Source organism: Acinonyx jubatus, chromosome D2 (assembly GCF_027475565.1).
Source record: "Acinonyx jubatus isolate Ajub_Pintada_27869175 chromosome D2, VMU_Ajub_asm_v1.0, whole genome shotgun sequence".
Lineage (NCBI taxonomy): Eukaryota > Metazoa > Chordata > Mammalia > Carnivora > Felidae > Acinonyx > Acinonyx jubatus.
Window position 1 is genome coordinate 54,263,232 of NC_069393.1, and position 25,279 is coordinate 54,288,510.

General features: G+C 46.4%; 1 protein-coding gene across 1 annotated transcript in view; it reads right to left on the minus strand.

The window, feature by feature from the left end:
• TLL2 (tolloid like 2) overlaps positions 1-25,279 on the minus strand; it is a 126,969-nt gene that overhangs the window by 94,985 nt on the left and 6,705 nt on the right. Inside the window, exon 2 of the mRNA XM_027062732.2 lies at positions 2,573-2,683. Within this exon, the coding sequence (XP_026918533.1) occupies positions 2,573-2,683 (111 nt within the window). The remainder of the gene's footprint in view (positions 1-2,572; positions 2,684-25,279) is intronic.

A 25,279-nucleotide genomic window follows, 5' to 3' on the forward strand; every position in this document is an offset into this window, starting at 1 on the left:
ACAGGATCACTAATAGGGGTGACCCTGAGCATTTGTGTTCGTGGACAAACATCAAGTAACTGCTGTGCTGGCCCAGAGTGTGTGAGAAGGGTCCCCAAGCCAAACAGCTCCAGCTCCAGGGTCGTCCTGGATCTTGTATGGTCACCGCTCCTACTTTCCAAGTGAGTATGTACCACACAGAGTGTGCATTGGTGCAAGCACTTTGGAAAACAGATGGTATCTACTAAAGCTTACGTACCACGAGACCCAGAAATCCCACTCGTGCTTGCCCTGTGGGTACCAGTGCTTGCGTCCATCCTAACATATGTCTAAAAATGTCAGCAGCAGCTTTACGGATCACAGCCCAAAACTGTGACCTGTCTAAATGCCTGTCAACAGAAGGATGACTTCACTAGCATTCGGTCACACAAGAGAATACCACACGCAACAACGAGAGACAAACTGCTTCACGCAACAAGGTCAAAAAGCTGAGTGAAATAAGACAGACACAACGCATGCTGTGTGACTCTATTTATGCAGGTACAATAAGTCCGTGTGACAGAGGCCAGGAGAGTGGGATGGGTACTGACTGGGAGGGGGCATGAGGGAGCGTCCATGGTTCTGGAAATGTTCCATGCCTTGGTCTGGGTGGCGTTTATGTGGACATATGTAAAAGTTCACAATCCTGTGTATTTGAGACATGTGAATTTACTATTTTTAAGCAATATTGCAAAAAGAAGTTTAAAAAATTTTAACCACACAGAGATGACAATGAGGTCAACTTCTTTAGGCCTCCAGGTAAGAACTGGTTAGTTGCAGTGATAGAATTATGGAGATGCTTCCTTTTGTGAGAGCCCGATTAAGGTTGTGTATATTGGTGTGAAAAATAATTTGGTTTGTAAAAGTCCATTTAAAATTCAAACAGATGGGGCACCTGGGCCCCCTCCTCCCCCAGCCCCTGGCAGGAGCTTGGACTTGGCCAGTCCCAGTAGTTGCTCATATTTGAGCCATGGGAGTTGCCCCCTTATTCTGGGCACATTTCTACCCACCCCTTGACAGGCATCCTCACCATCTACCCCGACCACCCTTTCCAGGAGTATCTGTCTACCACAGCCTACCCCAAAGAGCCACACTCCAGGGACTCACACCTTACCGCTATTCCCAGAGTAGAGATAAGCCCTCTCATACTCCCCACATGGCTTCCCCACTGCCCGAAATGTCTCTTTTCAATTCTTGACTTCAGGAACTCATACTCATCCTTCAAGACATAATGCAAGAGTTCCCATTCCCACAATGCCTTTCCCGGCTCAGCTGGGTAGGCTTCTTCCCCTCACTCTTGTCTCTTCCCAATGCTCTTGGTTCGTCAGAGCACTTGCCGTGAGGAACCGCCCTTCATCTATTTATCTGACAGCCTCATTCCACTAGACTGGGAGCACCTCAGTGATCATATCTGCCATTGCCTGAGAACTTGCTATGTACCAGGCACCAGGCTGGTGCATTACCCTGGACTCCATCCTCCCAACCCCCTGTGGAGTGAGTGCCGGTTTCATCCCCATTTTGCAAATAGGAAAAGTGAGCCTTGGAGATGTTGGACAGCTTGTCCAAGTCTAAACCCTGTCTGCCTGGCATGAATGGTTTCCTTGAAAGCAGGAGTCACATCTTACTCCTCTTTTTCCAGCACTGCATTTGGCCATGGCAGGTGCCTCCCGAAAAGGGTACAAAGCTTCAGTTATACAAGATAAGTAAGTTCTGAAGATCTGCCATACCACACTGGGCCCATAGTTTATAATACAGTTTGTACACTTAAAAATTTGTCAAGAGAGTAAACCCCTTGGTTCTTACCACAGTAAGTGTTAAAAAGTCTCAAGAGAAAGGAAAGAGGGTGGGAGGAGGGGCTGCAAGTAGCAGAGGTCATTTGGCAACAGGCACGTGTGAACCCTGGTCACCAAATAGCAAGCCATCGTGAGCCACACCGGCCCATCAGCCTCACAGCACAGCCTCCCCTTCTGCTGCTTTTCAGAATGGGGATTCCCCAGAGCTGAGGCATCTGAGCCCAGTGGGCAGGGCGACTGAGAACTCAAGACACAGTCCCCCTACTATTCACCCCAGGGTGGAGGCAAGGAGGGAGAAGAGTACCAACGTCAGAAGCCCCATCGTATTTCCTGGTTTGTCTGCAAAAGAAGAGCACAGCACCCCACGGGCAAACATCTCCCCCCAGTGCTAAGCATTAGGAGCATCATCAACAAACATGCCCTAAATGGAGCCCATGCAGTAATTCTCTCCAGTCTGGGAAGTGCTGGACCCTGAGGCTAAAGTCCTGAGAACCCACACTGAGCTCAAGTCTGAACCCTCTGAGCTGGAGTCTGAACCTTCAGATAAAGAGGCAAATGGATGTTCTCTTACAAGGATCAGCAGATCGGAGGCTCTGGTTCCATAGCCTGTAGGGCAGAAAGAGCGTCCCTCTGGTTTTCCACAAACAGGTGTGCATGGGACTGACAGGTCAGATACTGATGTCTCATGGTCCACATCTACCCTTGCTGGAGTCCTTGACCCCTCTCCCCAGAGAAAGAGAAGTAGGGGACACAGTACTTACCTGTGCCATGTCCCCTTTCCTCTACTGACTGCTTGATCCAGTCTCTGGCTTTGTCAATATGAAATAACTTCAGGTCCTCCTCGTCCAAGGCAATGTCTCCCCAAAAGACAGCTGGGAAGAAAAAAAAAAACATAAATGGGTCCATTTAAGCTGGAGATCAAGAAAAAAATGGATTTATGAATGTTTCAGAGGACATTGGACGTTGAATGGAAAACTCTAGAAATGAAAGTCCATCCAACCAAATTTCTCCCTGAACCCAACACATAGGGCTGGCAGAGACAGAGGAATGACATGTAATAATTCTGTGTATTAAAGTCCTAGGACTGGGGTCAACCACCTTGAAGATCAAAGGCCTAGGTCTGTAAAGTATTTTTTTAATGTTTATTTCTTTATTTTGAGAGAGAGAGAGAGAGAGTGAACAGGGGAAGGGCAGAGAGAGAGAGACAGAGAGAGAGAGAGAGAGAGAGAGAGAGAGAGAATCTCAAGCAGGCTCCGTGCTGTTAATGTGAGCCTGACATGGGGCTTGATCATGACCTGAGCAGAAATCGAGAGTCAGACCCTTAACCAACTGAGCCACGCAGGCACCCCCTAGAAATGACATTGCATCCAATCAGATCTTTCCGTGAACCTAACACATGGGGCTGGTAGAGACAGAGGAATAACATATAATAATTCTGTGTATCAAAGCCACAGGGCCAGGGCCAACCACCATGAAGATCAAAGGCCTAGGTCTATAAGGTATTTTGAAAGGACACCCTGTCTTACTCTAGCTGTGAGCAGCTCTGGGCAAAACTACCACATAGAGGCAGCTGTTTCTTTCTTTGCCAGAGTCTCCAGGATATTAAAAAAAAAAAAAAGCATAATGTGGTAAATGATACTACTGTTCACAATATTTGCTGCCTTTCCCTGGGGAAGATTATCTGTCTCTGTCCCATTAATGTTAGGACTGGCCACTTCACCTGCTCTGACTAATTAAATGTGAGAGGAAGCTTTAAGAGTTAGTGCATGATTCACATGTCCTCTTTTCCTTTTACCAAAAGACAAGCAACATTCCAGAATGCGGTGACTCTATCACCCTGGGTTCTAGAGTAAATATGATGTGGAGCAGAGATATGGCTGATCAGGATGGATACGTGGCATGAATAAGGAGGATAGAAACTGCTATTTTTATAAGTCTCTGAGATTTGGGGCTATTTGTTACTAGAGCACAATATCTTCATCCTGACTAATACAGAAATTGCTATCAGAAGTAGTGTTCTACTGTAACAAAAATAAATTGTGTTTGGGCACAAGGCAGTGGATGTCAAGGAAACTTAATTAAGGCTGGAAGGAGGTGATGTATGTTATGCAGTGATGAGGTACCTGGTAAAAATATTGCCTGCATTAACTTGGAAGGCAGATGATAAACTGCCATAGCTTAAAAAAGCCATAGCTTTAAGTGGAGAGATTGAGAGTCAGAATGTTAATAGCATGCTTTGGTTGCTATTAGCTGCATTTGATAAGAAAGAAAAGAGTTTTATAGAGAATTAGGCAATTTATAGTGGAATGAAAAGGAATAGGGAGAGTGCAGAAATTGAGGAAGACCCAACCTATTCTCATTACTAATCAATGAAAGGAAAACTGAGAAGGCCTTTGAGTAACAAATGCTAATTCAAACTCAGCTTTGTGGTGTAGAGAAATGGGAACCCTCATCCATTGCTAGGTGGAATATAAGATAGTATACTACTTGTAGAAAAATCATTTGGCAATTTCCTAAAAACTTAAACATAATCTTATCAAAAGACCCAGAAATTCTACTCCTAGGGAAACTTCCCAAGAGAAATGAAAACATATGTCCACACAAAGACATAAATTCAAATGTTTATAGCAACCTTATTCATCAATGGCTCCAAACTTGAAAACAACATAAATGTCTATTGCCTGTGGAGCAGATCAACAAAAAGTGATATACATATAAAATGGAAAACTATTCAGCAATTAAAAAGAACAAACTATTGACACATGCTACAACATGTATGAATTTCAAAAACATCTAGCTAAGTGAAAAAAGCTAGATGCAAAAGATGATTCCATTTATCCTGAATGTCTAGAAAAGGCTAATTTATAGAGTCAGAGAAGTGATCGCTAAGGTTGGGGTCAGGATGGGGACTTGACTATAAATGGGTATGAGGGAACTTTTCCAGGTGGTGGAAATGTTCCATAATTTAATGGTGGTGATGGTTGCACAACTATGAACTTACTAAAATCATTGAATTGTACACTTAAAATGGGTAATTGTACAGTATGTAAATATACCTCAAGAAATTTGTGTGAGACAAAAAAAGAACTCAACTCTATAGCGAGGGCCAGTCAAGATGGTGCCCAGTACATTCTTTCAGTGTGAGAAGCATGGTTCGGTACAGGAGACCAAAAGTGTGGTTCCCTCACAGAGGCCTCATAAGTGCAAGGTGCCAGCCATTACGCCGGACAGAGAGGCATGTCTAGGAAATGACTGTGGTGTGGCTATGGCATGTGGAGCTGAATCAAATAGGAAGACAATTCACATTTCAGAAAAGGATTGTGCCCAAAACGCCCACTAGTATCGCCTGCAAAAGACCTCAACTGTTTGAGATTTAAAATGACCCCTAGTGATCCTTGGGCCCCCAACCTTTTATGGGGAAGGAAGTAGGCTGAAAAAGATGTCCTCTTCAGATAGTGCAATAAGAATAATGAAACAGAAAAGACAGGCCTCCCTGAGTGGGGCCATAGAAGGCCATGGAGGAGAATGACTGGAGAAATACTCTCAGGAGGTGGGATCAAGGCCCTCCCCTGGGGAGTACACATGGGGAAGACACCTCTTTTCCTGCCACTGCATCCTATTCCATCTCAGGAACCAGAGAAAAGCAAGGCACGAAGATGTCAGTTTCAAAAACAGCAATAGTTCAGGGAACAGTGAAGAGTGCTGTGATTGATTAGTGATGTCTGCCATGGCGAGTGTGGGAGTAGCAACCATCAGGGATATATTGGCCCTTCCTGCTTTCATCTTTAGAAAGATCTTTAGGAAGAGAATCATCTTTCATCTTTCATCTTTAGGAAGAGAATCAGGGTAATACTGTTGCAGAAAATAAACCAGAAGTTTGGGTAAAAGCAACTGCTCTTCCTAGAAATTTAAAAGAATAAGTTGAAAAGTGTTCCCAAATAAAATAAGATACTGTAACAACATATAAGGTCAACAATACCACTGGATCAACAATGGATCAACAATACCACTATACAGCTGTGCAACAGAACTTTCTGCAATGGTGGAAAAGTTCTATATCTGAGCTTTTCAATAACCACATGTGGTTACTGGGCACTTGAAATGTGGCTAATGTAATTGAGGAACGGAGTTTTACATTTTATTTTATTTTAATTAATTTAAATTTAAATTGCTACATGTGGCTAATGGCTATCTTACGAATATAAATAATATAAAATAAAATTTTATATAATGATATAAATAAAATAATAAATTATATTTAAAATAGCAAAGAGCACCACATTTCTAGAAATAACCTTGATACAAAAGTGTGATACTATGTCAAGAATGTAAAATTCTACTAAAAGCTATAAAAAGTGACTGACATGAAAAGAAAGACATGCTATGTTGATTTTTTTTCAAATTAATGTGTAGGTTTATTATGCTTCAATCAAAATCTCAATGTTTTTCTTATTATGATAAGATGGTATTAAAGTTCATCTGCATAATTAGGTGATAACAGTCAAGAAAGAGCACTAAGGGAGGACGGGCCTCATTAGACATCAAAATATGTTTTAAAGCTACAACAACCCTGCAACATGGCATAGTCCAGAAGTGATCTCTAGTCTATATAAGAAAATTCATATATAAGGAAATCTCACAAATTTGTGGAAAGAGGGGGACTAAACTATGAATTATGTATAGACAAATGAGTTAGCTATTTGAGGACCTTACACTATACACCAAAATAGATTCCAAATAAATAAAAAAAATATCAGGGCGCCTGGGTGGCTCAAGTTGGTTAAGTGTCCAACTTCAGCCCATAACATGATCCCGCAGTTTGTGAGTTCGAGGCCCGCGTCGGGCTCTGTGCTGACAGCTCAGAGCCTGGAGCCTGCTTCGGACTCTGTGTCTCCCTCTCTCTCTCTGTCCCTCTCCTGCTCATGCTCTGTCTCTCTCTCTCAAAAATAAACATTAAAAAATTTTTTTAATATGAAAATTTAAGAATTAAGTCAACAAGTTGGCTGAACAATAGTTAGAAGCAAATGAGCTAAGTCTATGCATTCAAAACACACAGCTTTTGAATTCTTACCAAAAGGCAAAACATGGCCCATGGCCATCTCCTAAGAGAAGCTCTCTGAGGATTCCTACCACCTGGGGAAAGTTTCCTTCACCAACTCTGGCTACTCTTAAGTGTAATCTGCAGACGAGCAGCAGCATTGTTGTCTTGGAGCTCGACAGAAATACGAGATCACAGAGTCCACACCAGACCTGCTGAATCAGAAGCTGCATGTGAACAAGATTCCCATGAACGTGTGCACACTGAAGTCTGAGAAGCACTGACCCAAGGCACCAGAGGTTGCCTCACTCAACCATGTCCCTGGGGGCACAGGCTCCCCTGCACCTCTCTTAGGCTTGTCCTGGCTATAATGAAGAGGTCAAGCAGGGTAATCTTTCACAGAAATGTTGAACTTGAATGGAGAGGCCAGAGGAAACATCTAAAATGCCCATCGGTGGAAATACCATCTGCTCCAGTCCTGGCTGAGCCCACTGGAACTCCAACCTGCAATTTAGGGAGTTGTCACAAGGTGGTGGTGTTTTGTTACGAAGCTCTGGCCAGTAACTATGTCACAAATAGATCATGAAATACAATAGGAAAAATGCTTTCCAGAAATCAAAAATAGAAATCTTTAAAGTAGTCAGATACAATTTTAAAGTTTTTATATAAGAAACTTGCAAATATAAAAGACTACTTTCGAAGAAATACTTTCTAATGATCAGTGAGTGATGCGCTGATAATTAACAATTGACTAAGGGGAGGGGAGAGCCCTGATTTGGCGCGTTTGCTGATTTCCCTGGTGTAAACACTTCCACCCTGGCTGATTTCAGAGTTACAGAACATGGAATTGGGAAAAGGAGCATACAATGGGTTCTCACAAGCTTACAGGTGAGAGCCAGCTCTGGCACACTACTGTGATGAGTATCTGTAAAGTTATATTATGCTCCTCATCTGATCCCATGTGTATGCCTGACCCTCAAGGCTGCAAAAGATGACCATGAGCCAGCCTTGCCTTGCAGGAAAAGGCTCCCACTGAGGAGTCTCACAGCATCCTGTCCTGCCTGCCTTTTCCCATCTACAACAGAAGCATTTAGCACTCTGTCTCAGGTACCAGGCCAAATGCATTCTACACATCAACCTCAAATAAAGGCCCAGAGAGGAGTTAGGATTTAGGCAAGGTCATGCAAGCAGGAAGAGGCTTCAGAGATGTTTTAAGTTAACTGAGGCCTCCCTGATTCCCAAGTCAGAACTCTCGCCAGCAAAGCCAAGTCTTCCCAAAGTTTTACATTTTTAAAAATTTTTTTAATATTTTTATTTATTTTTGGGAGAGAGGGACAAAGCATGAGCAGGGGAGGGGCAGAGAGAGAGGGAGACAGAATCCAAAGCAAGCTCCAGTCTTGGAACAGTCTCTGTCAGCACAGAGTCCGACACGGGGCTTAAACTGTGAGATCATGACCTGAGCCGAAGTCGGGGGCTCCAATGACTGAGCCACCCAGGTGCCACCCAAAGTTTTAAATTCTAATAAGAAATGTTGCATTAAACAGCTTCCCTTACTGCAGGACTTCTCAGAGGCTTTTCAATCCTAACAAATATCACGAGTCTCCAAGAGAAAGAGAATGCAGCCTTTCCCAATGTGGTTTGCCCTGGCATCTCTTTTCACTGAATCCTGTCCTAAGGAACACCTTTTGGAGACTGTTGCACCACTCAGCATTCCTCCAGGAATTATAGACTCTGAGGCCTAGGAGGGGCCCTACTGGTCGTTGGGTCCAACCCACCAACTGATGCCTGAATGGCCTCTTCTCACACACTTCCAGTGACACAGAACCCATGCCTTCCCAATGCATCCTCCTTTATCTTGGATCAGCCCTCTTTTTCTCCCAAATCTGATGTTTTAGTTCTTCTCCCAGGAGCAAGGCACTGAAGAGAAAGGGATTGATCATTCTTGAGCACCAGCCAGATGCCAAGCTCCTATGCTCCTCTAACCCTGCCAATGGCAACTCCACGCAATACACAGCATCATTTTTCAGATGAGAAAAGCAGGCTCAGGAGGTAAGGCGATCTGCCCTGGGCCACCTCTCAAGTCCACTCTCAACTGCCATCCATCTTTGCCTCGCAATGATCCACACTGCTCAGGGAGGGAGGCCTACAGAGGAGTGACTGATGTAGTTGTGGGGGTGCAATCAGGAGAGGCCTCACAGAGGGGGTGACACTGGAGGAGCAGAAGTCTGTCGAGTGGGTAACGAGAGGAAAGGGCATGTGACCGACGGAGCAGTGTAAGCAAAGGCACTGTGGTGAGAAGCAGCAAGGCACTGTCAGGACAGGGGCAGAAGGGGCCCCACGTGGGGGGGCCCAGTTGACTCAGGGGACCCATGTGTGTGGACCGCCAAGGACAGCAAGAACAAGGTAGAACGTGAGGCCACAGGAACCAAGGGAAGGCTCGGACACCAGGAGCAGAGCCCGGGGCGGTTAGAACACCCCTGGTGTGGGAGGCCACAAGGAGTCCCTCAGTTTGGTACAGCCCCTCACAGTCCCCTGTACCTGTTGTCCCCACCACTCACCCCAGCCCCCAGCTCAGCACCTGCAGAGCATTTGCATAAATGAACAAGTGAGTGAAGGCATGCTCCTCTTTCAAGTCACAGGGGACAGCAGGGCAAGAACCGGTCAGCCCCATGTTATGGGGGAAGTAAGACTTAGGGGAGTTAATGACCAGCCCACGTTTACAGCCTATGAGAAGTGGGTGGGGCTTGAAATCAGACCTTTTGGCTCTAAACTTGGAGCTCAGTTCACTGCCTGGCACAGGACCCAGTTTCTCGAATTGGGACTCCAGGTGGGGGCTGATCTCATGGTCAGCTCTGTTCCCAGAGGAGCTACTCGCAAGGGTGCTTGGAGGGGTCAGAGTGCAGGAGGGGACGGCCAGGGGGTCCCGAACACCCTTTCCTACCCCAGATTCTGAAAGTCTGGTTGGGGGGATCCTGGAGGTGTTAAGTGGCCCTTAGTTTGGGGGTCGCAGAGCTGGGAAGCCCGTGAGCCAGGCAGAAGCCCAGCCAGTCAGAGGGAGACCGCTTTGACTCTGCCGTCACCCTCTGTCACCAACCACACTCTCCCCAGGACTCTGTTTCCTGGCACCCAGAGAGTAGGAGGACAGGTGGGGGTGGGGGCTGACATTGCTTGAGGATACCCCCAACCATTTCCCAGTCTATCCTGGCAACAGGCCCCACCCTGGGTCTCACTCCAAAACCCACGGAGACCTTGATCTCTCCCATGAGAATGACCTCCAACAGGTACTTACCTCCACTTCTCTTCCCTCCCCTCCCCCAGCCAGGCTATGGCCTCACCTTCACATCTACACTTTCAACTTGGGTCTGTGCTGAGAGGTGGTTTATATTTCAATCAGTGTCCCTCGTATGGACCTCATCACAAATGTTCCACAGTAAAGCTGCATCTCAGGACACGACAGCCCAGATTAAAGCACTATGGAGCCACAGGCTTCAGCTGTACTGAGGAAGAGGGAGCGTGGATGCTGTGTGTGACATTGGACAGACAACTTTCCCCTCTGGTGGCATTTTCTTCACCCGTACAAGGAGACAGCTGAACCGGCTCAGTGCTTCCCAAGTCATGGTCCACAAACCACTTGGGTTCCAAATGTCTGAGTGTCTTGCTGTGATGATCCCCAAGCTCCAACCCAGACCTGATGAAATCAGAATCTCCAGAGACAGAACCCAGGAATGTGCATTTTAAATTCATGCCCCGCCCCCACACAGGTGACTCATGCTCACTGAAGTCTGGAGACCAGTAGAGTCTGCGGCCTCTGAGGTCCTCCAGCTCTGATGTTTGATTTCCCTACAATTTCTGTTTGAGAAATAGAGGGTATCTACCCACCCAGGGCCTGCCCTTTGTCATCCCAATGACAAGCCACGAAGGAAGAATCTCGCTAGTGCTCCGTAAGGGTCGCCTAGAGAGAAGCCGAGATTTTCAGAGGAACTAAATACGACGCATTCTATAACCATCGGAATTCCTCCCGGGAAACAAGGCCAGAGGCGGAAGAACAGTTACAGGGATATCCTACCCAGAGACACATTTAGTTCACTCCAAGTTTCCAGCAGAGGGATTGAACAGGTTTAAAGCAGTTTTCTGTGAATCTTTGTCAAGGGAGTGTATGTACAAACAAACAGGGAGGGGTATTTTTTTTTTTTTTTAGTAAAAAGTTAATCGGCTTAAAGTGTGCAACTAAATAAGCAAAGCTTACATTAAAGTGACCCACAGAGAAAGGACCCCATGGAAAGAAAGTTCTAGGAAATACAATATGGCCTCTATGTTCTTTTGTAGTTTCACACTATAAATATTCATGGGGCGGTGTTAATGGGGTCCACAGCTCTATGCAACCACAATAGTTTTTTTGTTTATTCTCAGGACCATGAACTTTGAAACCATGAACCTAAATTTCAGGACTCTGCATTCAGGCGCGTTTGCAGAGCACGAGGGGAGAGGTTCGGGCTCTCGGAGGACAGAGGAGAGGAAGCGGGGCGAGATGTGAATCACGCCTCCTGGATCTTTTGGTTGAGATTAAAGAGTAAGGTCTGTTTAGTATGGGAGGCCTCCTGTCTCAGGGTCTCCAGCTGCTCCAGCCTGGGGAAATGGCCCTCGCAAGGGACAGATAGCTTAGTTACTCAACATATGGCAGAAAGGAGTGGGGAGCTGGAAATATTTTAATTGGATCAGATTTGTGGCAAGTTTCACATTCTTTATAAACTAGTCTGAATCGTGGAATTCCTAAGCTGGAGAGAGTTTAAAAGTCATCTAAGCAATGTCCTTCTTTTCCTGGTGAGGAAACTGAGGTCCAGGAAGGTTAAATGATGTGCTTGAAATAGGTGCTCTTTCCCTACACCAGGGATGGCAAATATGAGACAGGCACGTGTTCCCCTCCACCCACGGCGATATCCCTAATCACGGTCCTCCTGTCTATCAAACATGGACACTGCCTCCAAGTCCATCCCAACACAGTGCTGCAGAGGGCCAGCACAAATTCACAGAAATGGCACATGAGCTGGGGCCTATGTGCCATGACACCCTACACCATGCTGGCAACGTTCATAACCTATTATTCATTTGCTCTAGCTAAGGGTTTCCTACTCAAAGCCACTTACGGTCTGAACTCAGCAGTCTGAGACTGCACACCAGAAACACAGCAAGGCCTTAGAATCCAGAGGACTCCACGTTAAAGATCAGTCAGGACCGAGGAGAGCACCACATACAGCCGGCTATGACAGAGCAACTGGGCTCTGAAAGCTGCTGATTCCAACTCAAGAGAGTTCTGCCTTGGTTGACACCATCCTATTTTACAGATGAGCCAAGGGAGTCCTCCTAGTGCCTGGGCTGGTGGCCGCCTTGCTCAAGGCAGATATGGTCTCCCGCCTCACCTCTTCATCTACATCACAATATGGCTGTATCAGTGCATATCAGAGCCACGCCACATCTTGGCTTTCCAAGCAGGACTCACTTGGCTTAAGAAATACCCATGCAGCTATTTCCCAGAAAGAAAGGATTACCCACTAGATTGGCAAGAGCAGGCAGGTAGGCCATACTTGCAAGGTTATCTCAGTCTTTATAGCTCAAAATAGGTCTCATCTTACGTACCATGCCCACTCAGTTGGTGATGTTTCTTTGAGCACTGTGAGGTGACTTCTTGGACCCATAGAAAAGAGCTCCATGATCCATTAGCCATGTCTGCCTTTGGCGTGGGGGAGGAGTGGCATCAGAGTGCCACACATTGGCCATTTACATATGTATTTTTAAAGATACTAAAAGTATTCCCATCCATCTGAAAGAATATCTGCAGCAAGGCCTGAGCTGTGATTAAAGTTATTCTTTCTGTACTTCCTCTCCACCCTTTCTGCCCTGCTCTGTGCCGGGAAGGCTGATCCTATGGACTGCATCCGCCACGACCCCTGTTCTCTGGCTTCTTGTGGTACTCAAGCAGGAGGAACCCTGGCAGATGAGATGGAAGGGGAGCGAGAGACACAGGCCTTTCTTCCCATCTTTCTCCCTCCTTTGGTGCTGTCTCTCATAGCAGGTGCATCCCTCGGCCACTTCCCCTCCTGCTCGGTTCCAGCTCCAACAGCACTGCTCCTTCCCTGTCCCTTCAGCCACAGGGGTGGCTTACTCGCCTCTGGGTGCCTCATGCTTTTCTTTGTTCCTGAACCCTGCCTCTGTAAGTAGTCTCTTCATGAAGGTCTCTTCACTCAAAACATCTAGGGTAAAGTCTGTTTCCTGCTGGGACCCTGCCTCACATCGCTGTGCTAAGAAAATCCTTCCGTTATGTTATTTCCATAGCTAAACAGGACGGTGGCATTCAGACTAGTAAGGTGATTGGCTACTTTGGCCTAAGAGAACACTTTTCACCGCTTAATTCCAGCAGAATGTGACCCACTGCTGTCTCACACTTGCTATGTTCCCACAGCCTGAGCTCACAGGCCTCCACTCAGTATTGGAGAGAAGGGTGCAGTTTAGGTCCTTAAAGCCAGAGCTTCTTGGGCTATAATTTTGTATCTTATGTGCCTGATTCCAGGACCAGGCATATCTCATAAACCCTAATATCTCCACTGTGGAATGATCTTGCATAGAGCCACAAGTTACCAGCACAATTATGCAGGACTCATTCTGAAGACAAAGGCCCCCTGGAGACCCCAAGTAGTGCAGAGATTGGAAAGAAAGATATGCTGGGCAGAGGGTAAAGAGACCTGGCACCCACCTCCAGGCCACAGCTGCCGGTAGCTGCCGTGTGACCTTGGAAAAGTTACTGCCCCTCCCAGGCCCTCAGGGTTCTCACAGGAAACGTGAAAAACTTAGAATAAATAATCCCAATGGTTCCTTCCAGTTCTAACATTCTACCAGATTTTCCTCTAAGAACTTACCTTGTGTATCTGGCTAATGTTCAATAATGGAAATGAACTTATCATCATTTTGACTAAATTCTCTTCATAAAGGTCTAGCAAGTCTAGTCTATCGTGGCAGAAATTGCTTATTGTCCACCAATACCTTTTCTCACTTCTTCCATAATAATGGAACCTCTGATTTTCAGTTCCAGGCCTTCCAGAAGAAATATCCCCCAGACTCCATATAGCTATCTGTGGCCCCGTGACCAATAAGATAAAGCCGAAGTGGCAAATGGCATCTCCTGGGAAACTTTTTCTCCTACATCCTTTGTGCCTTTTTCTTTTCCGTGTCTTCCATGTCTAGACTGTGTGTGTGATGGTTTGAGCTCTGGCTACCATCTTGGGCCAGGAGGACAGGGCCTCAACCTTGGAAGAATGGACGGGCAAGTTGTAAAAAGACTGCATCCTGGAGCATTTTCTGGAGCAGAGGCCATATTGGCCCCGCACTGCGGAACCTCCAGACTTTGATGCGACGAAGAAACTTCTGGCTTGTTTAACCAATGTTCCAGCTACCAATATATTGTTTCTCAGCTGTAAATCTACCCTTTCGTCTCATGCTTTGTGATACTGGAGTTGCACCCTGGAAACATTCCTCCTTTGCCAGCTGGCACGACAATCGGCTTTATCAGTAGAGGGCACTAGAGGGATAGAGCAAGAGGAAGGGATTTTTCTTCCTAGGCCAGTGGTCTCATCTTTCTTGTTCCTATGGAGTGGTTGCCAGCGGTGTTCAGGAGACTCACTCATGCCCACCCTTCAGAGTTTTGCCCGAACTCCAATGGGCGATTCCTCACTCATCAGTCTTTTCTTGTGGCACCTCAGTGAATTTCTCCAACCTCCACTGGACCAGGGCCACATTCTCTCCTATGAAATTACAAATTTTGTCTGGGTGGGTGGGTGGGGGTGCACTTTCTCTGAAGTTTTCTCCTAGTAATTACTCCCCACGTCTGCTGGTTCTGTTTTCCTTAGAATTCTCCAGTAACCACTTCCCTTTTGCTAGTTCATAATCCTTTATATTAAATTTTTGAATTACTTCTCAAATTACTGGTATGATTTTAGTCTCCCAACTGGACCTTGATGGACATAGCCAATTAATGTTGGGTCCACTACTAGCAAATTCAAAAGCTTAGATGGTACAGTCATGCAAACATCACCACGGACAAAGGGAATGATATGGTACAGAATAAACTTTCTGCTTTTTACAAATCTTCTCCCCCCAAATTATTTGTGACAAACATGACAGATAAAAGGTTGAAATTCCTAAAATTTAAGTTTCTACAAAATGTTAAAAAAACGACCATCCAATTAGCAAAATGAGCATGAATAAAAGAAAAAAAAAACTCAGAAGAGGAAAAAAAACAGGAAATAAACACAGCGTAAGCAAGAAATGCACATAGCAAAAGAAATGCAAACGGCCAAAATCAATTGTTAAAGGTTCAACATCATTTGAAAAGGAAATATAATTAACAATATAAACACAAATTGGAGAAATGCAAATCATTTTCTTATCAAACCAGCAAAGATTTTTAAAGATTTAAAACTAGAATACAGAAAGTTAACCTTAATGGAATTTCAAAGGAATAAAAAAAAAACCTCAAAGGGCAATTTGAAAAGAAGACTCAGAAGCTCTAAAAGCATCTACAGTTTTGCCTTGGCAATTCTACATGTAGGGATTTTTTTTTTTTTTTTTTTTTCTAAAGAAATCACGTTAGGAGCGCCTGGGTGGCTCAGTCAGTTGAGCGCCCGACTTCGGCTCAGGTCATGATCTCACGGTTTGTGGGTTTGAGCCTCGCATCGGGCTCTGTGCTGACAGCTTGGAGCCTGGAGCCCGCTTCAGATTCTGTGTCTCCCTCTTTCTCTGTCCCTCCCCCGCTCACACTCTGTCTCTCAAAAATGAATAAACTTTAAAAAACATTAAAAAAAAAAGAAATCACGTTAAATGTACATAAAAATCTAGCAACAAGGATGACTCCAGCATCACTGTTTATAAAAGCAGAAGAAAAGATTGGGGAAAATCTCTATGTCCAACAAAAGGGGATTGACGAAACAAATTATGATGCATCTATACAGTGATGTACAGAACAATTTAAATTGACATGTATTACAGAAGCAGCTTTATTATCATGGAAAGAAGTTCATGGTGCTAAGTGAAAATGAAATACCAGCAGGTTCAAAGCAGTATGTACAGCATTTAAAGAAACAACATTATAAACATGTATGAGAATTTCTTTGGAAGAATATACAACAAAAGGTTAATAATTACTTCCAGGCCATGGAATTACTGGAAATTTTTACTCTTGCTTGCTCTTTATATTTTCTAAATGCTCTCCAGTGGATGTGTATTAGCTGTGTAATTAAGAAAACTGTTTTACGTTAAAAAAAAAAATCTCCCTTTCCTGCGCATCTCAAGGACACCCCAATGTTTACTGAGCATGCCTTGATGAACTCATTCATGTGTCAACTCTGATTTTGAGACGCAGCTCAGCTTGGGGCTTCTCCCACACACAGATCTATGATCTCCCTCCCATCTTCCCTTCCTTTTCATTCCTGAGGTCACGGCCCAAGTCCGGTCCTTATGCTCCTAGGCCTAGAGCTCCTGATTGTCCTCCTACTTCCTGCTTCTACAGACCCTAAGCATATATGTCTTCACTGTAAGAGTGCTCTGCTCGAAAAACATCAATAGCTCCCCATTTTTTAAGGGACATGCTTCAAATGTCTCAGTTTGATATTCACTGTTCCAAGCTTCTTTCAGTCTTATCTCTACTGCTCTGAAAAGCAAACCAGAATAATCACCCAGCTCCAGATACATCAAAAGCATTCCTGTTGCCTCACCAGGACTCAGGTTGTTCTACCTTATGTGCCCTCCCCTGCACCCACCTCCTTCGAATCCCATCTATCCTTCTAGGCTTACTAGGAGGAAGCCTTCCTTGATTTTTTTTTTTTTTTATGGTGATTGCTACCTTTTCCAAATCCCTATGGTATCTCATTTGCTCAGATTCTCATTTGGAAAATACTGCTTGAGCACCCACCATGTGCCAGGCACTGCGCTGATGACCTGGAAATCAAAGGAGTCTAGTTTCTATGCCTTAGAGCTCATTGTCTCATATGGAGATAGACAAGGAGCAAATAATCACACCAATGACTATACCCAGTAACAGATGGTAAAAGGTACCATGTAGGGAACCAAAGGTGATGAGAGACTTAAGAGATGAGATCTGATCGAGATCAGGGCCTGGGAAGCCCTTGGAGGGTCAGGGATGGGGGGAATGATACGTAAGCTGAGGGTCGTAAACAGATCTGATTTTGTAAACATGATCAAACATGAGTTTCAAAAAGATCACTCTGCCTACAATGTGGGAAAGAGACTGCAGGAAGGAAGCTGGGCAGCAGGGGCATGGGTTCAGGCACTGTCGCAACAGCCCAGCTGGAAGCCCACCTTAGACCAGAAGGTGGCAATGGAGATGGGAGGGACGTGTATCAGCAGGGCTTGGGTTGGACTGCATGAGAGAGGAGGGGAAAGACAGGCATCCAGGAATGTGCCAGAGCTTCTGGGTGAAGCACTTGGGTGGACTCTGGTACCACATGGTACCTGCCTCCAGGGGGCTCAGCCCCAGGGAGCAATGTGAGTCCAGGGTGAGAGGATGGGAAACCAGCACCAGCTCCATGGGGAGAACAGACCCAGGGACGTGAAAAGGTTTTAGGGCGGAAGGTAGCCTGCTCCTGTGGGAAACTGGCTCACACAGGACTCACATCAACTCAAGGCCAGTAACCCAGGTGGGAGGAAGGGGAGGAGGCTTGGTGCAAATTGCAGGATAAGCCGAGAGATAAGTGGCCCAGCTGGCGGAGCGGGCAAAGGCTCAGGTCTGAACGTCAACACTCAAGTGCTCGTGCAGGCGAGCTTGAGAATATTTATTGGTAATTGACAGAAGTGGTTAGAGGGTGGCGTGATCACAGATAGGTCTGTAACCAATCAGCAGGAAAGCTCGGTTCCTGTTGCTATGTTTGCATCCAGGCAGAACTGTATTATGAGCAGGCTAAGAGGATACCATGAGAAACCTGCTTATATGCATTTGGTTTATCTGTCATCCTCCCTCTGCTTCATGGATGAGAGCAAGCGAGCTGTGGAGCAATAAATTATCACTCGCCACATGCTATGGATCCCAAGAGAACTCTTTGCAGCCCTGAGAGGGAGAGATAAGCCTACACAGGGCACGGAGAGATTGTCACTTCTGGGGAAATTCTTAAATGGGGAACAGTAACATGAGTAATAGTAATCACAGCAAGGAGAAGAACTAACAATAACTGCTCACAAAACACTTCTGTTCGCTGCCTCATTTAATCCTCAAACAAACCTACATGATGGGCTTTCATATTGTTCCCATTTTCCAAATAAGGAAGCTGAGGCTCAGAGAGGTGAAGAACTTAGTCAAAACCACACAAGTAATGAGGACAGAGGCAGGCTTCGTGACATGGGCTGACTGATGCCAAAAACAGTGTCTTAAACATGATGGTTCACTGACCTGCTCTGTGACCCGGATGGCCACTCACCCAAAGCCTCCTTGAGAAACACGAGCCATCTAAGTCCTCTCCCTCGGGTGAGGAGAGTGGCTGGGCCCATCATCCTCAACCGACCTGACACCATGCACTGCCTCGGCTGGGCCTTCAGGGAAACGGATGGAGGAACAGAGAGGGACAGATGCCTTGTACCATTCTCCCCTGTGCTTTGGGACTCAGGGTACTTTGAAGGCCAGAACTGTCTCATCTTTGTTGGAGTCCCAGCCAAGGATAGAGAGAAAGGTAGAGAGAAGGTGGTGGGCTATGGTGCTCTGGGGAACAAGTGCACCAACGTGACCTTTAGACCAAGCACAGAGGTGCTTGTTGACTGTGTGGAAGGGTTCAGGAGAAGGGGAGCAGCTCCAGGTTTGGAGCGGCCATGTGCTTAGAGAAGACAACAGGGGTGGGAGGCCCTGGCCCCACCGCTTACAAGTTCAATGTTCCATGTAGTCCCCAGCCCAACTCTCCGGCTATGTAGCACCCAGACCACATCTCCCAATGCCCACAGGATCATAGGAGCCCAGATCATCTTCTGTGAGTGCTCAGATCGTCTCCTGGCAGTTTGAGAGACCAATGGAGAGAGGAGAGGGAAAAGAGCTTTGAAAACCATCAGGTATGGATGGTCCAAAGTTCTAAGGCAATGTTGTAACCACTGTGAAGATTAATATAAGTGTAGTTCTCCTCTTGAAAAGTACGGTGAGAGATAAGAAGGCAAAAGTTTGGGGATCAATGAAGTTACATCCTCTATTCAGATTGCTTGAGTAGGTATTCATGGCAGAAGGACTGTGCCACCATCAAGTGTGATGTGGTCCCAAATCCTGCTTGCTACTTGAAATCTGGAAGAATGAATGCTTTTAGAAAGAAGAGTGGCCAGAGAGAGCCATTGGCTGAATGGGGGCTCCAGCCAATACCATTCACCAATCTCTAAGCAGTCAGGGGCGGACTTCTCAGTGGGGCCTAGACACCTGGTTGGCTTGCAGGGCATGAAACCACACCCCACTCCTAACATCAGGGAAGCCAATGACCTTCATGGCAGATTTGTTTTCAGACCAAGGTTTTTGGATATGGAGGAACTATCAGCATCAGCATCATCGGGAAACGTAAAGCTCTGGAAACATCGTTGTCTGGCATCGGTTGTTCAAATACTTGGTTTCCTACCACTTGGAAACCTTGCTAAATTTCTGTGGGATGATAGTAATAAAAACAATCTTTACTGAATATTTGCCATGTTCCAGGCGCTATTCTAAGGCTTTGTCTATATTAACACATGTAATCTTCATAATAACCCTATGTGGTAGATATTAGTATCCACAGTTTATAGACAAGGAAATTGGGGTCTAGAGGGCTTAAGAAGTTGCGTAGGGTGCCACAGGCATTAAGTGGTATAGCTAGGATCTGAACCCGGGCAGTTTGTCTCTCGAGTCTGCTCTCTCATAGCATGGAAGGTGGTGCTATTCACATGACTCAATTTAATCCACACACTTTTTGCACATGGCAGGCTCTCCAGGGCCACAAAATTACTGTAATATTTCATATTTATTGAATGACTCCATTTGCTAAGCACAGTATTGAGTGCCTTTTTTATAACAACAAGCCTGCAAAATAGGAGTTTGTATTAATCGCATTATAGAGACGACGAAAACAAGGATTTAAAGACCATGAGACTTGCCCAAGGTTTCACAGCTATTAAGTGACAGAGATGAGAAGGAAAACCTAAGTCAGCCTGTCTCCAAAGCTTGGGTGCAGAGCCAACAGGCTGGGGAGCAGCCCGCCCCAGCCGGTTAGTGTCGTGAGAGCAGCTGGAGAACCAGTGAGAAGCGACGGTCCCAAACTGACCACAGGAGGTGCTACTGAACGCTGCTGAGCATTCTATACCCAGCTTCCATCAGCAGCATCTTCTTGCTGAGGAGGCCATGCCCAGCCCTGAGCTGGACGCTCCCAGGGACAGGGCTAGGTCCAACTGACAGATCACCATGCCCAGTGCATGGCCCTGTGCTTGGTGGGCGCCCTGCAGATCTGGGGCTGCTGCAAATGGCTCCGTGGTTCAACTACTGCCCTGCTCCTCCTCTCCGTCTCACTGGACAGAGGATTAAAGGGCACGCTCCCAACACATATTGCCATTCCAGAAGAGGGTGTGAGACACCGATCACTGTACAACTGGCAAGGACAAAGAAGAAAACAATGGGCTCCACTGATGTCAGAGTTGGGGATCCACCTTGGACGATGCCATTGAGGACTTCTCTGTCTGCAGAACTTGAGCTCTGTCTACAAAGACAACGCTGGAAGTCACAGGACCATCGAAGGTCTGGACAAAATGCACGGTTTCTCCCTATGCAAAATGGGAACTGACACAGCCACCTGTCTATTCCTGGGGCCAGGCTAAAGATCAGTGGGGTGGTCTTCTAGCTATCACTCAACTCTTGGAACATGATCATCCAAATGGGGCCCCTTCCTGGCCTCCCTCTCCCAGATGCTGTTTGCCCCAATCTGAGTCTTAGCCACCGTTGGGACCTCTACGTTCTGTTGGGCATCCGATGGCCACACTCTCTCCGCTTGGTTGAGTTGCTGTGTCTCTGTATGACAGTTACTCAGGGGCCAAGACAGTGCCTTTCCTCCCCCTGCTCTGCCCTGGCTTGTCCTCACCTTCTCTTACTTTTTAAAGAAATCTTTGTTGAGCTATAACTCACATACCATAACATTCGCCCTTCAGTTACTTAGGAGACACTGTTTATCAATAATTATCAGATCTGACCTTAAGAATCCCTGACTATACCACCTGAATTAAATTGTTCATTTATTACAAAAATTCAAATTCCTCTATAGCATGTCAACAAAAGAACTCAAAAAGTAGTTGTGAGTACCACTCTGTGCTCTAATAATGTATACATCAAACACTGAACACCTGCCTGTACCAAAAGCTAAGCACTTGACAAACACTGAATCGCTTAATCCTTGTAGCAACCCTAAATAGTGAATATTAGCAGTTCTTTTCAAGTGACGAAACTGAGGCACAGAGAGGTTGAGTAACTTACTCAAGGTCACAAAGCCCTGCATAGGCAGCAGATTTTGAATCCGGGTCCGTCAGGTGTCAAAGCCTATGCTCTTAACCACCTCAGGCCCTGCCCCAGTGCACTTTGTGGGGTGAAATATTAGGAACAGAGATGAGCTAGAGATCGCTCCTGCATGGAGAAGTGGGAAAATTAACTTTCATTTCGATACAGCCCTGAAATATTTTGACTCCATCAAATCAGCACCTGCTGATAAAAGGGCATCGTGACAAATAGGAATAAAAATAAAGTTGTAAAAAGGCCAGGTACCCTCCCCTGAGTATGACCCATGGCGGTGGGAGCCTGACAGAAGACAGCAGGGGTGCCAGGGTGATGGGAACAGGGTCCGCCAGGGAGACAGGCCTCCAAGACACCACGGAAACCTCACAATTGTGCTTAAGAAACCAGGGCACCTGCCTCTGCTATGAAGGATGGAGGGGAGCTCTGGAGGGGAGCACTTCCCAAGACCCCATGATCCCCCAACTCCTCCCTGAGCAATTTTAGGAGGGCTGCAGCCCACTGGGCTGGGTCTGCTTCACTACTTCCCAGGCTGACAGTGAGCTTGGAGGTGCCTTCAGCCGTAGACCCAATCACACAGGGCCAAAATCATCATTTCCTCATTCAGCAAATACTGACCAGCACCTACGACGTGCCAGGCGCTGCTCGAGGCACTAGGCTTATGGTAGGCACTCAAGCAGACAAAAGTCCCTGACCTCACAGACTATGACATTCTGGCCTCGCATCAGTAACGTGAGGGCTGCTGGCAACAGCTGCCCCAGAGTGTACTGTCCTCGAGGGCTCTGGATGGCCCCGAAAATCAGGGCCTGACTGGTATGGCCACTGTGTCTGGGAGAGAAAGACAAGGTAGAGTAAGGCCCCACGTTCCGAGCAGAGGTGAGGTCTGAAAGGGTGGGGAGGGATTGCAGGCTTCCTCATGAGGAAAGAGTAGCTCCCAGGCCAGCACCCTCACCACTGGCTCCTCAGCCATAAGCCATCAGGGGCCACTGACTATATTTACTTATGTAGCAATATACATTTTGCCATATGTCAACATCGAGCCGGGAGGAAGGCGCTGGCATTTATCAAGCCACCGGCTGAAAAGTAAAGCTGGCTGCCAGCCAGTTTCCTTGGGTTTAATAAATCCGAAAGGCTATACGGCACTTTACAGTTTACAAGGCACTTTCCCACGGTTTGAGCTTCACGTAGATAATTCTGGTGATCTGAGTCATGTACCCTCAGCTTAACTCAAGGCAGCTCCATGCATCGCTGCATGTCTCCCAACTTTTCTGCTTAAGAACTTGAATCTGTCTGACCACGGCACTAGCACGTGCAGACGAAGGCTGGCCGTACCGGGAAGTTAATGCCTGGAGGAGCGTGGCAGGTCCTATTTTCCCAGACTGGCTGTGACAATAGCCTGCATCCCACATGCTCTTCTAACAACGTGACTTTGATACTCCTCCCATTCTCCATGGGAGACATGGAGTGGGTGGGTCTATGTCCCTGCCCCTTGAATCTGTGAAGGCTTGTGACCATGGCAGAAATGATGATAGGTGGTTTCTGGGGCAAGGCCACATAAGGCAATACAGTTTCCATCTGGTTCTCTTGGGATGCGTGCACTTAGAATCAAGCTGCCATGCTGTGAGGAAGCCTAACTAGCCCACACGGAGAGACCACTTGTAGGTGTTCTGGCCAACAGTTCCACTGAGGTCCCAGGCGATAGCCAGGCTCCAAGCACCAGCTGTGACCGAAAGAGGCTCCAGATGATTCCAGCCCCTAGCTGTCAAGTCACCCCCCTTCCCCACTGCCAACCTACAAGTATTCCCAGCAGAGGCTCAGACACTGTGGAGCAGGGACAAATCACCTGTGCGCTGCCCCTTCCAAACTCCTGATCCACAGAATCACCAAAACAATAAAATGGTTGTTGTTCTACACCACTGAGTTTCAGTGGTTTTTTTACACAGGAATCAAAGGAACAGGGAGCAAACGGTGAAGGACAGCAGCCTTTGGAGGAAATGTTCCAACCCCCTCTTGAATGGGTAGGAAATTCGAGGAGACTTTATGGAAGCTTTGCAGAGGTCCTGGCGCATGCAAGACTCCATCAACGAAAGCAGTTACCTTCGCTGGATTTCCTCCTTCCTTGTTCTACTCTTCCTGCTTCTTGGGATCACCTTCCAAATGAACCAGCAACGCACAAGTCCTTGTCTGAGGAATCCAGCTACAAGTAGCCTCAGGTCTGCCCTACAAGGCAAGTGGTTTATTCCCATCCCCATTTTGCAGATGAGAAGACTGAGGCACAGAGAGGTGACGTGACTTGCTCAAGGCCACACAGAGAGTAAAAGGGAAAAGGACCTAGGCCTTCTGGTTCTGAATCCAGCTAAAGAATTGTAGACGAGGGCAAGCAGGCAGGGAAGTCCTCAGAAGTTTTGCAAAGGTTGTTCTCAGAAGCATGGTGGCTGAGAGCATGTCCTGTAACTCACTATCAGTTGAACCCTTGGCCCCACTTACAGTTTAAGATGAAAAACAAAACGGCAGAGCCAGGCAGAGACTATGCCCAGAAAGACCAGCATACCTCCCTAGCCCCAGGCCAGGAGGATTGCACACACTCCCACTCCACGGGCATCTGATTTGAAAACATCCTTTTTTACAGCATTAGGTAGATTGTTTATTTGTTAAATGTTACAGTTTCAAACTTGCTTTGAAGGTCCACAGGAAGATTTCTTTCAAGTTTCTAGAAAACCTGTCTGTAAAGAATCTAACTGTAGGGGCATCTGGGTGTCTCAGTCAGTTGAGTGTCTGACTTCCACTCAGGTCATGATCTCACAGTTCATGAGTTCGAGCCCCACATTGGGCTCTGTGCTGACAGCTCACAGCTTGGAGCCTGTTTCGGATTGTGTCTCCCTCTCTCTCTGCCCCCTCTTGGTCTTGCGCTCTCTCTCTCTCTCTCTCAAAAATAAATAAACATTTAAAAATTAAAAAAAAAAAGAATCTAACTGTATAACAGGCCCTGTTTTAAGCACGTTAATCTATTAGGAATCATCCTCATTTATAAATGAGGACAATAAGGCACAGAGAAAATATGTGTCTTGACCAAGGTCACACAGCTTGTAAATGGCAGAGGAAACGATAAAATTCGTAAATGTTAAAAGGGTAAAAATGTTTTTGAAAATGTTAAAAGCAGTGAAATGGAAAATAGTAAAATAGTAAATTGTGAAACACTTACCCGTTTGGTCAGCCTCTGAGAGACTGAGCTGGAAGCAAAAGTCACAGAACCTCAGAACACTAAGTAGGAAGGAACCAGGGGCACAAATTCAAATACCCACAAGGTGGGTAGTGCACACAGGGCAAGACAGCTTTTGTGGGCCAAGAGACCCAGCTCCCTGGGACTGTCAGTTTGCAACCTTAACAAGTCTAACCACCTTGTCCTGTAGGTGAGCAACTGAGGCCCAAAGAGGAGGGGACTTGTTTGAGGTTAACTCAGCTCCTGAGAGACCAGGATCAGATCCAAGACTCTCCTCTATGCACTCTGTGTCTGCAGCATAGTGGGGACCCCCACTCGAGAACGGGAAGGTGGGAGGTGTTTTAGATTCAAAATCCTGAAGACCCCCTTCTTGGCAGAGGAGTCAGGAGGTTAGGATTTGACTGGGATAGGGTGAGAGGCTGCCCCTAATAATTTGGTTTAAATGTGGACCCAGGAAATGCATTGTGCCCCCTTGAGCTGAGAGGCATGTCCTTTTATTGAGGTCTCAATGCCCTGGCGAAATGCTTTTTGTCCTTCCAGAGGGCTTTTCCTAGCTCAGGGAATTTCCAGGAGCACGGAGAGCCAGAGATGCGACCTTTTCCCCAGGTCTCCCTTGCCATCGCCCTCTTCTGGCCGCTCTTAGAATGAGTACAGCTTAAGGA